We start from the raw sequence: 16,171 nt of genomic DNA, 5'->3' as shown, positions 1-16,171 counted from the left end.
TGGAAAGGATGTGGTTCCCCAAGCTGAGTGTGTTTTTCCTATGACCCCAACTGGTGAGTGAACCCTCCCTTTTCTTGTCCCGGCCCACGAGCTTTTAGTTGGATTTTCTCTTCCCCATCCCAGGGTGGAGGGAGGGATGAGCAACGAGAAATCAGGTTCTTTGCTGCCAGCTGGGTCTGAAACACTACAACCCTCAAAGCCCAGTTTTCTGTGCCTCAGCTTGCAGAGTGTGTCATCAAGATCCCTGAGCCTAACAGTATACAAAGGAGACCCCAAGAAATACAACTTGATTGGTCATGGCATATTACAGGAGTACTACACATCCACTGAACAGCTGTCCTGGTTTGAGCCAATTCTCTTTTTACTGATTTTTTTTTTTTTTTATTCAGTAAGCTCTCTTTTAACTAGCAGCAAGTTTTCCAGCTAGTGGACTGATAACGCTGGAATGTTTGTTACTGCGGAGACGCCAAGGTCACTTCGCTCTATTTGTTGAATCTGCACCTCAGATGCTAAAGGAGCCAAAAGTCTTATCTGTGACCCTCCTGTATGGAGGAGTGGACTAGACAGACAGCAAAATTGGCCAAGATATTCCGTTCCATATATCTACATAAGCTCTGTATAAGGCCAGGTCACAGAAGTCAAGCCCCTTCCTGCTTCTTCTTCCCTTCTCTTCCATCCATGGCCAGCACCCAGGGAGGACTCCATCTATCCATCACTGTTGATCCCCAGGCCCGTGTGTTCCTGACCCTCATCACTCTCCCCTCAGCTCCTGTCTGCTCTGCTGCTCCCTCCGGCAGCTCCGGGACATTTCAGAACTGCTCACAGCTCAGGAGATGCCGGGGGAGTTGCTGGGGGTGGGGGGAGGTGATAGGGGTTTTGCACTTTTCTGCACACACTTGTATATAATTGTACATATTTATTTTATTATTAGCATTTAATTAAACCTGTTTAGTTTTCAATCCAGGAAGCCTCTCTCCTTTAGTATCTCTCTCCTTTCCCTGCCTGGGTGGGAGGGGAACGAGAGCGCCATTGTTGCTGGTTTAACAGCCCATCCTGAGCCAAACTGTAACCACAGCAGGCATCCAGCTGCCTGCTTTTATTGCAAGCAAGAACAGCTGAAGCGAGATGAGCTGGGCTGGGGCAGGGAGTGCATTGTGTTACCACAACTGTTCCGAACAACAAACCTTCACACACGTGGGAAGGGATTTTCCAGACAAACGCTTCATCTTGCCCCGTCTCCTTCACCAGCTTAGTAAGCCCTCACCAGCTTAAGGAACCCAATCATCGAATGGTTTGGTTTGGAAGGAACCTTATCACAGAATGTTCTGGGTGGGAAAGGACCTTATACCATGGTTTGGGTTGGAAGGGACCTTTAAGGCCATCTCGTTCCAACCCCCCTGCCATGGGCAGGGACACCTCCCACCAGACCAGGCTGCTCAGAGCCCCATCCAACCTGGCCTTGAACACTGCCAGGGAGGGGTCATCCACAGCTTCCCTGGGTGCATTAGAAAGGGTGTGGTTAGTCGGTCAAGAGAGGTTCTCCTCCCCCTCTATTCTGCCTTGGTGAGGCCGCATCTGGAGTATTGTGTCCAGTTCTGGGCCCCTCAGTTCAAGAAGGACAGGGAACTGCTTGAAAGAGTCCAGCGCAGAGCCACAAAGATGATTAAGGGAGTGGAACATCTCCCTTATGAGGAAAGGCTGAGAGAGCTGGGTCTCTTTAGCTGGGAGAAAAGGAGACTGAGGGGTGACCTCGTCAATGTTTACAAATATGTAAAGGGTGAGTGTCAGGATGATGGAGCCAGGCTTTTTTCAGCAATGACCAGTGAGAGGACAAGGGGCAATGGATGCAAACTGGAGCATAGGAGGTTCTGTGTGAGTATCAGGAAGAACTTCTTTCCTGTGAGAGTGACAGAGCACTGGAACAGGCTGCCCAGAGAGGTTGTGGAGTCTCCTTCACTGGAGACATTCAAAACCCACCTGGATGCCTTCCTGTGTGTTGTGCTCTAGGTGATCCTGCTCTGGCAGGGGGGGTTGGACTAGATGATCTTTCGAGGTCCCTTCCAACCCCTAGGATTCTATGGTTCTATGACCTGTGCCAGTGTCCCACCACCCTCACAGCAAAGAATTTCTTCTAAACGTCTAACCTAAACCAACCCCCCTACAGCTTAAAGCCGCTCCACCTCACCCTGCTGCTACACGCCCCCGCAACAAGCCCCTCCCCAGCTTTCTCGCAGCCCCCTCGAGGAAATCCAGGCGGCGGAGGCTCCTTCCCCCGCAAACACCCCAGTCACAAACCAGCGCGCAGACCCAGCCCCTCTGCTTGCCTCTGGCAGCCGGAAACACTCGCAGCTGCTTTTCTATTCCTTCAAACCCCGCCGAAGAGAGGAGAAACCCCCCCACAGCCCCTCCCCGCAGCCGACCGAAGCGCCTCCCCAGCGGGACCAGCCCCTTCCCCCGCCCGCCTCTGCCCCCTCGCCCCGCGCCTCGCTCCGCCCGCTGACTGGCGCGCTCAGCTGTCAATCACAGCCGCGTCCCTCCCCCGCGCCAGCGCCGGCACCCTGCGGGGCGGTGGGCGGGGCCAGGCCTCGATCCCGCGCACGCTGATTGGCCGAGTCAGCCGCCCCCGTTCCCCCCCCCCCCTCCCCGGCGAGACCCCGCCTGCGATGCGCGGGGCGCAGAGATCCCTCACCATCTGATTGGCCAGGAGGAAACGCCACTCAAGCGAAGACCCCGCCCCCCCTCCCAGCGGGATGGCGTCTCAGCTGACCGCTCAGCCTCGTGACCGCGGGGGGGCAGGGGGGGGGGCTCCGTCCGTCACTCCTGTGCAGGGTCCCGCCCAGCCGCCCCCCGGTTGCGCCTGCTGATTGGCTGCGGCAGCTGTCCGTCAGCGCGGCCGGGTGGGCGGGGCGGGGCGCCGGGGCTTCCGTGTGCGGCCTGTGCCGGCGGCGCGGCGGGCATGGGGCGGCGCGGCGGGGCTCCCTGGGCCCTGGCGGTGCTGGTGCTGCTGGCAGCGGCTTGTCTCCCGGGTGAGCCGGCGGGGCTGGGGCAGCGTGGCGGGAGGGCTGGCCTGGCTGGGCCAGCCGCTGCGGAGCGGCCTTGCGGCGGGAGGGCCGGCCCGGGCGCGGCGGTGGTGCGGGAGAGACTGGGGGCGGGGAGCGGGTCCTGGGGCAGCCTCGAAGGGAGGAGGGCGCCTCGGCCCCGCGGGTAGCCCGGGGGGTCCTTCCCCCGCCCGTGGGCGCGGGGTGTGGGTGCCTGAGATGATGGGGGCCTGGGGGGTGGGGGGCGGGCGGGTGTGCGGTGTTTGGGGGTTGGGAGTGCGTGAGGTGCGGTGTTTGGGGGTTGGGAGTGCGTGAGGTGCGGTGTTTGGGGGTTGGGAGTGCGTGAGGTGCGGTGTTCGGGGCGCGGGGTGTGCGTGAGGTGCGGTGTGAGCGTGTCGGGTGTAGGGATTGGGTGTGTTGGGGGATGTCGGGGGTGCGTGTGGGCCGGTTGGGGCAGCCCCCTGCCCCCACCCCCCCGCTCCTGCAGAGGCTGGGCTCGGTGCCCCTCTGCCTTTCTAGCCGAGGGCCGTGTGTGACATTCTGTAGGGTCAGAAAGGTTTTTGAGAGCCAGCCTTCTCCCGAGGTGCCACTTCTGTAAGGTGGAAGTTGGGTTAGGTTTTCTGTAGGTGGGAGGATGACAGGAGACTGGGTAAATTGCATCTCAGAGTTTATTCTTGAGGCTTCACTGAATCTGTGGCCCAGTGGGGTATCCTGGTCAAGCAGATACAGTAAGTCTGAGGAAAAGGCTTATGTTCCCAGGTTCACATTCACTGCTCCTTCAGACCTTCAACAGCCCAGCAAGGCAAATTTGGTTAAAAAGGGTGATTCTCCAATTTTATCCACTTAAGCAACCTTATGCCAAGTAAAGCAACTTGTCTTAACCTTGTGGAAAAGTAAAGCAATGTGTGAAATCCTACAGACTAAGCAAAAATGTTGGTAGCATTTTTGTAAATTCCTTCCCAAGCAAATCAGTCTGGAAGCATTTCTGTTCTTTCACATAGAGGTTGATAGTTGATAGCAGGCCAGCCAGTGAACTCTTCTCAAATTAAAACAAAATGCTTGGTATACTTCATACACATCTGTTGGTTTGGCCAGTTCCCTTTCTTTTGCCACCCTTCCCCCATCTGGATTGCAGTACTTTGTTCCTTTAGTATGTTTATCATAATATAGCTTAGATTTACTGTCAACATTTGTAGGCACGATCATGATCCAGGCTTTAAACAGCATCTTCAAGGTCAGATTGGTTACATTAATATTAGGGAAGGCTATAACTGCACAACACATCAGTTTGCTTTTTTATAGCCTTTAGATTTGCAGATGCTCTGGAAAACTATCTTGCATAGATACTTGGATTGGTAACTAATTTTCAGTGGTCATATGAGTTAATACTTTTTTTCAGAAGGTTATCTTATTAATGTAATTTTGGAGTATGTAGTCAGACTGATTATATAATTAGAACTTAGGTGGCCTGCAAATATTTATTTTTCTCCTACTCTGTTTTCTCCAGTCTTGTATCAGATTAGTTTTCTGGTAGGAACATACACAGATTGCTCATTGGAGAGGATTCTTCTGACATTTTGTATTGTGCTTGTTGCTGCTTATACACACCGATGCATTTTAAATTATTTTTAGATAAATGCTTGTATAGACATTATTGCAGTTATGCTTAAGTGACTTTAGAATAGGAAGCTAGACTGAAATAAGCCCATCTCTTATTTCATAGAGTCCTCTCTGACTTCATTACACAATAGATTACTGTCATCATAATACAGATTAGAAATAATGCTTTCAGTCAACTTCACTTTTCAAGGTAATGGGAAGGAGAGGGAAGGAGGCATCATAAACAAGTGAAAACCCAGCATGAGCAGTATTTCAGATTGTGGCTTCACATAGTCAGCTTAGGTACAGTATTACATCAGAGGAAGAAAAACATCTCAGAAGGTCATGTGGTTGTGAAAGCAGAGCAGACACTGGAGCTGTTCTGCAGAAGCCAGATTGTTCCTGGCAGTGCTCTGTTTAAGCCAGCACTGACTCTGCTGATCCTCCTGGCTCTAGGTGCAGTAGCTCAGGCTGTTGTCTGTATGAACAGAGGTGTTATGCCAAGCAGTCCTAGGAGCAAGCTGGGTTGGTGCATAGCTGCTTGTGAGCTGATGGGGATTTTGGAGTCTGCTGGCTGTACCAGGTCTGAACTGTGTAGCACTGCTTGCAGCCTGCTAGTGAGTACACAGAAGTGTACTCTGCAGTTGCTTGAATAATTGTCCTAATTCATTAATGTGGGTTTTTCCATCCGTAGTCAATGATGTATAGAAAGCTTGTTTTGTATTCCAAAACATTAAAGCGATTGGTTCTCATTCCTCATACTGCATAAATGGATAGGTAACAAGAGTGAGGAATCAGGAGTTTTATTAAGCTCTAATACGCACTCTTTCTGTGATGACGCAAGGGTAAGCTTGTAAAAACTCTTGACAGCTTATTTTGTTTGGTTTTAGGTGTATGTGGTGATGAATTTAGCATCTTACGATCACCTCAGTCCGTTGTTTTTCGGGATGGAAGTTGGCCCATTCCTGGTGAGCGGATTCCAGATGTAGCTGCGTTATCCATGGGCTTTTCTGTTGAAGAGGTATGTTTCAGGTCTTGATTTTGAAATGTCTCTAATACTACAGACCTGCTCATTTAACACATAAATCTTCCTGTCACATGCTGGAATATATAAAATATCATCCTGTTGGTCTTGAGGAATGCATGACTTGTCAAAGTGTGGTTTCCAAGCATAGAGCTATATCAGCCTTATGAGCAATGAAAGGTTGTGCAAGCTGGCTAGTTTGAATCATCAGCTGCAGAAGGAAACAAGCCTGGGGAGTCTCTACCGTGATGTTCTTCAGTTCCTCTGAGACCCAACCACATGCTGGATCCCCCCATCTGTAGTCACATACTAAGAATCTGTGGAAACCACTGTCATTTCTTGCCTAGGAGCTATATCCCTAGGGCTCTGCTCCTGGGTATTTTGAAGATTGTGAGAAATGACTTGGCTAGGCAGGCATTTTGTCAGGTCAGCAAGCTTGACTGCTGAGCATAGTTAAGCAAATAAACCAAATAGGAAGTAATCCAAAGACTTGAAAACTTAATTTGTAGTAGTGTTTTTCCAAATAAGGATTTTGAACATAGTTTCAGTAATGCTTAAAATGGGGCATGTTAGTAGGAGCCCTTGGGTTGATTCCATCTAGCCTACTGAATTTTTTACTGGGCTTCAGCAGGAATGAGCAGCTGTTGAAGCAGTATGTGAAAGCTTGGGCACCACTAGCAGTGTCTGTATGTGGCCAAGTACTCAAAGCTACAAGCTGAGATATTCTCACAATACTAACGAGGGAGGCTGGTTCCCATTTCTTCCGTAGTTCAGCTAGGCAAGAGGTCAGATAAGTCTGGTTTTAATGGAGATCTGTTTAGTCCCTGTTTTGGAGTTTTCTGAAAATATCTTGCTGTCAATTAATTATGTTTTTTTTTTGTCATTAAACTAGTAGCAGAAATTCTTATGAGTAGTATTTGCAAGAAGTATATTTTTATTATTTTATCAAGAAACAGCAATACATCAGATGGTATTGTGTGCATTGTATGCAAAGATACCCAGCAAAACCATGGGGTTTGGCCCAATTTGAACACTTGACTTCTGGCATACTGGTCGTCCGGAGGTATAATGTGGTTAGCATTAAAAAGTGTTTCAGTACTCATTCTGTGCCTTTGCCAAAGCTTGGAATTCATCTGCTGTGGTGGATCCATAGCATCCTTTAGCAATAGTTCCCTGTTAGTAATATTTCAAATCCTAGAAATAGGCAGGAAAGGAAATGTTTAAATTTCTCTGTTCAGTTAAGCCCTGAAACCGAAAGCTGAGGGCACTGTCACTAGGGCAGGGATCACCTCGTAGGCAGCTTCCAGACCTGGTAAGGAGAATGCTGCAGGGATCAAACGCTCATTATGCAGTTTACATCGAAGCTGTAGTTTAAGAACAAAAACTGACAGTGCAGTAGGTGCACTGTAGAGAATTTAGAATTCTTACTGCATTACACTGGGGATTTTCAAAAACAGTCATTCAGTGTTCCTCTGCTGTTAAGGCAATATAAAACTGAACTCCCTTTTTGTCCCTGGTGATGCTTTTAAAGGTTTTTCTTAGGGTTTTTTTGAGGTGATACAGACCATGTGTCAATAATGTCAATGGCATATAATTCTAAAATCCGAAGTTACGTCTTTTACACAAAAGGAGAAATCTGTTTGAAGCCATTTTGAATAGATGAATATGTATTTTGTGCCAGGATAAACCAGCCAAGTATCCTTCACTGTGCTCTTGCTGATACATAACTGTATTAAGCGACTAAAGAATCCTTTTTTGTTTCTATGCAAATTTGTCAATTTTAGATTAGTAGGCTGTTGGCAAGGTTGATGCCCTCCTCCCCCCCCCAGTTTCTTTCTAGTACTGAAAATATCAAGATGTTAGTGCTTTCATATGCCTGAACCTGTTTCTGTTGCTCTTTGTGAATGGGTTTTGGTTTTGGGGGGTTTTTTTGGTTGTGGGTTTTGGTGTTGTTGCTTTTTTAATTTGGTCTTAACTTACTAAATACAGACCATGACATTTCTAATTTAATTATGCAATATAGCTTTTGATATATCCTATGTAAAATGCTTTTTCAGTGTAGACTTTATTATGAAGTTACTGATAGCTAACAGTTTGCTGGTGGCTAACTTGAGACAGCATTATTCAAGATGAAAACATTCTAGTGTTCACTTACTTCCCCATCACAGTTTCAGCAGGCTGTCCTGCGCAGAGATACTAAAAAGATAGTGAGTTATTTGCAGTGATGGTGGGTGAGGGCTCCTCCCTTTCTCCTCGTGCAATACAAGTGTTTTTACTGTTTTGTAATAGGAGCTTTCGTGGCCTGGGCTTGCAGTGGGTGATCTGTTTCACAGACCACGAGCTACTGTGCTGGTCACAGTGAAAGGAGTAGACAATCTGACGTTACCGGTTAAAGGGATTTCTTACCCTATTGAGAATGTGAGTATCCATGTTTGGAACTGTTGTACAATTTCTGTGACTCTTGGGGTCTCATGAGAAGTATGTGACTCCCTACTGTAGTCCTTGATGTTCACTTATTTTTTACTTCACTTGAAGTTTGCATACCCCTATAGAATGGTGGATCAGGCCGGGCAGTTAAATAATCCAGTCAGACTCCTGCAGAAAGTGAGACCTTTAAGATCACTTGGGGCCTCCTGTGTTTAGTTCAGTAACTTGTTTGACCAAAGTATGTTCTCCTTGAAAGAGATCTAGTTTTAATATGTCTTTATCAAGAGACAGAGAAACTACTGCTTCTAACGTAACTATTCATAGTTGGATTTAACTTTTTTTGCTCCAGCTGAGTGTGTGTGGTAGCATTTTATATAATGTTGATTCTTTGATGTGCTGTATTGCCCTCTGTCTTTTGAGTTTTCTTCAAGTACTTGAGTGTGGAATACAGCACTTTGAGACACCATTTGATTATACTGTATCAAGAAGAAAGCAACAAACAACATTACATTTACCTGTCACTGTCTGTCTTTGCTGAAAAACTCTTTTTCACACTTGTCACAGCATCACAGAATCATGTAGGTTGGAAGTGATCTCTTGAAATCATGTAGTCCAGCCTCCAGATCAAGCAGGGTCAGGTAAAGCAGGCTGTCCAGAACTGCATCAAGTTTTTACTATCTCCACAGGTGGAGACTCCACAACCTCTCTGGGCAACCTGTGCCAGTATTTGACCACCATCATAGTAAAAAAACCTCACATGTTCAGATAGAATTTCCTGGTTTTAAATTTATGCTTGTTGTCTCTTCTCCTGTTACTTGATTTTGAACTCACACATAATAACAAGAACACAGTAACCTAAAAATACTAGTGATTGTACAGAGTCTGCTCACTTCTCTTTTATCTGCTTTAATCCATTTTGCTGCACTATTGGGCCAGTTATTCATGTTAAGCTATTTTTTGTCCAGCATGAACCCATAACCCCTTTTCAAATAAGTTGTTTTTTGGGTTATTTCTAGTTAGTTAATTCTGCTTCTGCCCATCTTGGAAAACTTTGTTTTTCACCAGTTTACCACGCATTTTGGCTAGGTATGACTATCATGCTTCTGTAGAGAATTATTATTTATCATTTTACTATTTCAATCAAACTGTGGAATAATCAGTGGCGAGGTTGAATAGTGCTTAGTTTAATATTGACACCCTATTCCACACCCCAAAATGAGGTGAACTTTTCCCTATTAAATTACTTTTACAGCTATCAGGCTGTCTTTTAAGCTATTTTAAAATGTTGGTGTTTAATTGTTATGATGGTGGCTTTACATTGAACTCTGGTCAATTTCAGCCTAACACAGATTTGCTTTCACATCAGCTTTGAAGCCCAGCTCACTACTCCAGGCACAGTTAGATGTTGGAATTGCTGAAATGGTATCTGGACCAAAACTGATATAGGGTTGTCTGCACCTCACAGTGTAGACATCAGTAATGTGCAGAAACCTCGGATATACTTGAAGTCTTCAGTCCTGTTAGCACTGGTAACTTTCATAAAGTTCTCATGAAGTCATAGCCGTTTGGAGTTCTTAAAATACATTGTGTCCACCATAGGTACAAATAAATTGTCTTCATAGATACACAGTTATGTTTTGTTTTGCACATTAACTCCTATTATTCATTATTATATCTTTGGAAATGTTAATACTCTTTGCTCAAAAAGAAGTTGTTCTATTTTTCCAGACTTCTGTAGTTGAGCAGATTAGCTCCTTTTAGATTGTTGGCCTTGTTTGCCAAAAAAAAATCTAACTAGACTTTGTCTTCCAGGCTGTTCCTTTCAGTCTTGACAGTGTTGCAAACGCTATTCATTCTTTGTTCTCTGAGGAAACTCCCGTGGTCTTGCAGCTGGCCCCCAGTGAGGAAGTGAGTATTCCTTCACTTTGGGTTCCAGACATTCCAAATATCAAGTCTCCTGCCACTTGCGTGGCTGGAGAAAACCGATTGGTTGCATGAAATACTTGGTTGGAGAGAGATTGCACGTATGATTAATTACTAAGGTGTGACTGGAAAAACTAACCTTTGTTGTTGTTAAACAATGGCTGTTCCTGCAGAGAGTGTACATGGTGGGCAAGGCAAACTCTGTGTTTGAAGACCTTTCTGTCACGCTGCGCCAACTGCGAAGCCGCTTATTTCAGGACAACTCCATTCTCAGCTCCCTTCCTCTCAACTCCCTCAGCAGAAACAATGAGGTAAAAAAATCAAGGGGAACTTGTATGTTTCTGTTTTTGTTTTTTCTAATAGTCTTAGCTTGTTTTTTCTTCCTTTTTTTCCCCTCTTTTTTTTTTCCCCCCTTTTTTTTTTTCCCCTTTGCTTTGCCTAGGAGACCCCTCTCTATTTTTTTTCCTAACTGAGTTCTAGGTAGTCATTTCCTTCTAGCTGTAGCAGACATAACCTGTTATAAAATACTGAGACTTTCAACAAACTGGGAATTCTCTAACTTTGGTTTTATCAAAGGAAATACCTGTCTCTTTCTTCCTGCCTCTTCCTCCAGGTGGACTTGCTTTTCCTGTCAGAGCTACAAGTCCTACATGACATTGCAAGCCTGGTAAGATTTATTTTTTTTTTAAACACTTTCCCCATCTTATGTCACAAACTTCAGAGATCTCATTTAAAGGTAGAGAGGCCGTAGCCAGGATACTTGGCAACCAGTGGTATATGTTCATGTGTGTCATTGGTTGGTTGCAGTGGTTTAAATAATGCATTCTCAAGCTATTTATGTCAGCCCTATCACTGATGGAAGAAAATGAGAAGCTTAATCATCTGTAGTTGGTTTTGTATTCTGTTTGGTGACAACAGGGGGAATTTTGAGCTCCTGTTTCTCCATAGCCAAAGACACAGGAAGTACTCAATAAAGAATTTGCTGGGGTTTTCTGTGTTTTCTTACTTGACAAGTGTAATGGTAGTTAAGGACATGTTCTTTACCCTGTCTGCCATTTTACTTCGAAATATCACCGTAACATCTCTGTAAAGACTGAACTGACTTTTGTAGTGTGAATAGTGGTGGTGATAGAAATGTTCCAATGGAGGGATGAGCTTTTAATTCTGATCTATTTAAGCAAAAATATTCTTACGATCTTTTTACTAAGAAGCTCCTGTTTTGTTGCTAAGGTTTAGGGTTTGGGCTGGGGTTGGTTGTTTTTGTCCTTTGAAGCTGCAGCCCTCAGCAACTGCAGCCTTTGGCTACATAAAGGGAGAGAAACAGTCATGGAAAAACTTGGAAATTCACATTAGGTGAACAGCTGGTGGAGAGAATCACAGAATCCTAGGGGTTGGAAGGGACCTCAAAAGATCTAGTCCAACCCCCCTGCCAGAGCAGGATCACCTAGAGCACATCACACAGGAACTTGTCCAGGCGGGTTTTGAATGTCTCCAGTGAAGGAGACTCCACAGCCTCTCTGGGCAGCCTGTCCCAGTGCTCTGTCACTGTCACAGGAAAGAAGTTCTTCCTGATAATCACACGGAACCTCCTATGCTCCAGTCTGCATCCATTGCCCCTTGTCCTATCACTGGTCATCGCTGGAAAAAGCCTGGCTCCATCGTCCTGACACTCACCCTCTACGTATTTGTAAACATTGATGAGGTCACCCCTCTATCTCCTCTTCTCCAAGCCAAAGAGGCCCAGCTCCCTCAGCCTTTCCTCATAAGGGAGATGTTCCCCTCCCTTAATCATCTTTGTGGCTCTGCGCTGGACTCTTTCCAGCAGTTCCCTGTCCTGCTTGAACTGTGGGGCCCAGAACTGGACACAATACTCCAGATGTGGCCTCACCAAGGCAGAATAGAGGGGGAGGAGAACCTCTCTTGACCAACTAACCACACCCTTTCTAATGCACCCCAGGATGCCATTGACCTTCTTAGCTACAAGGGCACATTGCTGGCTCATGGTCATCCTCCTGTCTACCAGGACCCCCAGGTCCCTTTCTCCTACACTGCTCTCCAGCAGGTCAGCCCCCAACCTGTACTGGTACATGGGGTTGTTCTTCCCCAGATGCAAAACTCTGCACTTGCCCTTGTTGAATTTCATTAAGTTTCTCCCTGCCCAACTCTCTAGCCTGTCAAGGAATGGGGCTCTAGAGAAAATGAGGTAGAACAACTTGTTTTTTTCTTGCAGACTAGAAATGCTGTAGTTAAAGTAGATGGGAAGATGGAAACAAATTACATTTCTTGCTTGCAGAGGCTGTTCTCTTGTGCAAGCAAATGTCAGAGTTGCAGCTTCATACCTATAGAAGTGCAAGAATATCACTACTGTCCTTTGAGACAGTTTGTGTTATATCGGTTGGATTTTATGTCAATGGGATGATACTCCTTAAGTAATCTACTTTTTTGTATATAGGCCGCACCACGGTAGAAGTTGCAACCTACTCAGTTTTACAAGGGCCAGCTTTAGCAGAAGGAAGAGTAGTATCCAAGTGTTGCAGTTATATTTTTTTTCCTTGAAGTTTTATTTTTACAGCAATTACGGAACAAGGATTCTTATGTGAATAAGTATAATACTGCTTCTTAATAGAGCTCTGTAATATATGTATATACTTAATGTATACTTCATACTGTATGTAGCTTCATGTTAGGAATAGATGCTACATGATTACCATTTTCTAGTGAAGTTGGCAAGAAATTCCTAATCAAGGCATGAAATATGACTGTGGAAGGTGCAGCTGGATTAGTCCCAGCAAACTGATTTTGTGAAATGTGTTTTTAAAATAACCTATGTATTAATTAATGTTTTTCTGCCCTCAATGATACACCAAAGCTGTCTCGACACAAACATTTAGCCAAAGATCACTCTCCAGACCTGTATTCTCTGGAATTGGCTGGTTTGGAGGAGATTGGAAAACGATATGGAGAAGACTCTCAGCAGTTCAAAGATGCTTCTCAAATTCTTGTGGACTCCTTGCAAAAGGTATACTTTCTACCTTTACCTGTGACAAAACTCACAGGAATACTAAGGAAATTATTTTTGTGAAAACTACAAGGGAGTTAGTTAAGTATCTTCTTCTTTGAATTGTCACTTCATTAGTGATGACTTGACTGATTCTTGATTTTTGTTTAGTTTTTGAAATGCAGTTGTTAAAAGTTTCACCCGTAAATTAGGTGAAAGTTGGCACTTTCTTAGTGGAATTCTAAAATACTGTAAATTTTTAAAATTTCCCATAAGCTTCTTATTCCTGAAACTGACATCTTGTGGTTTAGTATATCTGGCTAACAGAACTCTCCTGAATTCCTTGCTACACTGTGGGTTTTAAATAAAATCACTTTTGCTTTTCCAGTTTGCAGATGAGATGTTTAATCTGTACAGTGGGAATGCAGTAGTAGAAGTGGTGGCTGTAAAGGCATTTAATTCTCCCCTCGTGAGGAAGACTCGCTCCATTCTCCAGTCTTCACAGGTAGTAGATGCATGTTCTTATACATCTCGCTTACTAAAAGTGATCCAAACTACATCACTTCTACACTGAAGCCTAACTTGTTTTTTTTAAGGACTGGAATACTGACAGGGATTTAGGCATGAGTGTGAAGAGGTCAGCTTACCTGTCTTGACTGATCTTCACTTAGTCATTTAGTAATTTAGGTTGAAGAGGGCCTCTGGAGGTTAACTGGTCCAACCTATTGCTCAAAGCAGGACTAATTTAGGAGTTAGATCAGGCTACTCAGGTCCTTGTCCAGCCAAGTCTTTGAGAGGTCTGTGGCTGGAAGTCCCAGAGACTCTCTGGACATCTAGTTCCAAAGCCTTAACCATTTTGACTGTGAAAACTTTTAATGCTTTCTTAAAATTTGCACTTCTGTAATTTTCTCCCCAGTACAGTACTGCATACAAGTCCTGCCTCATGAGTGGGGCAAAGCTGTTTTCCTTAACTTGCTGCCTTCACTCCAGATACTGCCCAGGATGCACCTCTGCAGTGAACACTGCAAAGGCACACTGCTGACTCCTGCTCACTTTGTCCACCACGACCTCCAGGGCCCTCTCTGCAGAACTGCTGGTCAGTGCCCAGCCTCTGCTGTAACCTGGGGGTTATTCTGGCCCAGGTGCAGGTTTTGCCTTCGTCCTCAGGAGGCTCCTGTCAGCCCATTTCTTTGAATGCCACTGATGTCTGTCACATAATCATTTTTGCATTTTGTGCCCTAGCTTCAGGATTGTCTAGAAAAAAATGCATCTCTCCTCTTCAGATTGCTCAGATTTTCTATGTAGTTGGAATATGCTTTGTCTGCAGGCTAACTTAAAAGTAATACACTTACTTTCTGTATTCCAGAGTGAAACAGACAATCCATATAACCTTGCCTATCCCTACAACTACAACTACTCTGTAATTTTCAACATTATTCTGTGGATGATGATAGGTCTTGCTTTAGCTGTGATAGTTATCTCCTACAATCTCTGGAACATGGATCCTGGCTATGACAGCATTATTTATAGGATGACAAATCAGAAGATAAGGATGGATTGAACTACACTGTATTTCAGCACAAGGAAATGATGAAGAGTAAGATCTCCTTTCAACTGTGTGGGAAACTAATATTCTGACATGGTTAATTGTGGAATTTTTTTAAAGGTATATTTATTTCTAAGTTTGTTTGCCTTTTTCCTTGAAGCCTGTTTTAAATGTTAGTAGTAGCACCAGATGGAATATAGAAGTTGCAACCTGCTTGTTTATAAAAAAAAACCAAACAAAACCAGTCCCCAAACTAGTTGTTAATGAAGTAACATCATTCCATTTTTTTATCATGTAACATGAGTTTTTGAAATGCCCTGTATTGCCCGTGGCTATGTGCAAGACAGAGAAATTGAAATTACAGTAGCAACATGTTGTTTGAAACTTCTACACTGGAAGATTAGAAATTATAGCTCCATTGTTATGCTGTATATTATGAACCAGTTGTACATGTTTGATGTAAATATTTATGATGGCTATATGTATCTTCAGAGAGGGTAGTAATTATACTTTAATAACAAACTAAGTACAGAAATATTTCTACGAGACTACAATTCTAGTGGAATGGGTAGCATTTTGATCTCATGTTGATGGCTCAGATGAAAGCTGTAGACAGAAGGATCCTTCTTTGTCTAGAACTCTGATTTGGAGGTGAAAAACACTAGTGTGGCTGGTCTGTATAGTGGAGAGTCTATAAATAATGAAATAGCACCAGTCTGATCATGATCTGTTGTCACGTACAGTTGAAAGTTCCTGCTACGATGCTTCATATTCCTTCCATTTGTATCGATGTCGTTAAAGAAAACTCAAATCAATTATTTTTAAGAGTGGACCAACACTTGATTTAAATGTACCTGGATTATAGTACTGCTTCAACAATTCAATAAAACAAATAACAGTTGTTCTGAAATGCATGTATTCTTTGTGGGGTCATAGGTGTGGCTACTTCTGTTTAGTAGTAGCTGAGCTGAACAGAGTAGGTGCTGACAGCCTCCTGGGTGTGACACTGGGCCTGTCTAGAATAGTTTAAACGGTCGTTCAGAAGCAAATGTTGGAAGATCACCTTGTATGCAATGATTTTCCTAAACCATTAGTTAAAACAAGCAGTTAATCTCTGGCTTTTAATCTTTTTTAGTGCTACCTGCTTCTCAGAAACTCATTTGCTTGTGTGGTAAAAGAATTCTTCCAGACTACAGCAATGTGAATGGAAATGGCTTGTCATCTTGTTGTCGTCCAATGTGCTTAGCTTTCCCTATTGTTAGGAGAGATTTGTTCCACTTCCAGAAAATAGCTGCTCATTGAATTTAATTGGGTTTTTTATTGGAAATGTCAGATTTGGAGGGATTGGAAGTTAATGTCTTGGAGGCTTTGGACAGTGCTTTGTGTTGAATTGAGCAACATGCTGCAGCTTTGCCCAAGTCCAGGAAATCCAGTTTGGTATATGTTACAGTCATTTGAAATTAGTTTTAATGGTACTTAAAGTTAAGATTGTTAGATAGAAAGGAAGAGTTACACTGCTGGTTTCTCTGGCAAGAATGAATAGTCTAATTATTGAACATTCTACTTGCAGTGTTTGAGAATCAAATCCATCTGATGAAGCTGTACAGCTTTTAGTA

General features: G+C 44.3%; 1 protein-coding gene across 1 annotated transcript; it reads left to right on the top strand.

Moving 5' to 3' along the window:
* Window positions 1-2,913: 2,913 nt before the first annotated feature.
* ATP6AP2 (ATPase H+ transporting accessory protein 2) lies at window positions 2,914-15,465 on the top strand. Its single transcript, XM_051643850.1, has 9 exons — window positions 2,914-3,026; window positions 5,528-5,658; window positions 7,951-8,079; window positions 9,901-9,996; window positions 10,185-10,322; window positions 10,625-10,678; window positions 12,881-13,030; window positions 13,398-13,514; window positions 14,376-15,465. The coding sequence occupies exons 1-9, from the start codon at window positions 2,957-2,959 to the stop codon at window positions 14,568-14,570; spliced, it is 1,080 nt and encodes a 359-aa protein (XP_051499810.1). The 5' UTR covers window positions 2,914-2,956; the 3' UTR covers window positions 14,571-15,465.
* The last annotated feature ends 706 nt before the right edge of the window (window positions 15,466-16,171 follow it).

This window comes from Apus apus, chromosome 1 (assembly GCF_020740795.1).
Source record: "Apus apus isolate bApuApu2 chromosome 1, bApuApu2.pri.cur, whole genome shotgun sequence".
In the NCBI taxonomy this organism is placed as follows: domain Eukaryota; kingdom Metazoa; phylum Chordata; class Aves; order Apodiformes; family Apodidae; genus Apus; species Apus apus.
The sequence above is the reverse complement of the archived record's forward strand: the minus strand, read 5'-3'. Positions and strand labels throughout refer to the sequence as shown.

Bases quoted from the DNA above. Each gene is read 5' to 3' on its own strand.
- ATP6AP2 (XM_051643850.1), top strand. From the start codon at position 2,957: ATGGGGCGGCGCGGCGGGGCTCCCTGGGCCCTGGCGGTGCTGGTGCTG. The intron at 3,027-5,527 runs GTGAGCCGGCGG...GTTTGGTTTTAG, and splicing joins GGCAGCGGCTTGTCTCCCGG to GTGTATGTGGTGATGAATTT. The intron at 10,679-12,880 runs GTAAGATTTATT...GATACACCAAAG, and splicing joins TACATGACATTGCAAGCCTG to CTGTCTCGACACAAACATTT.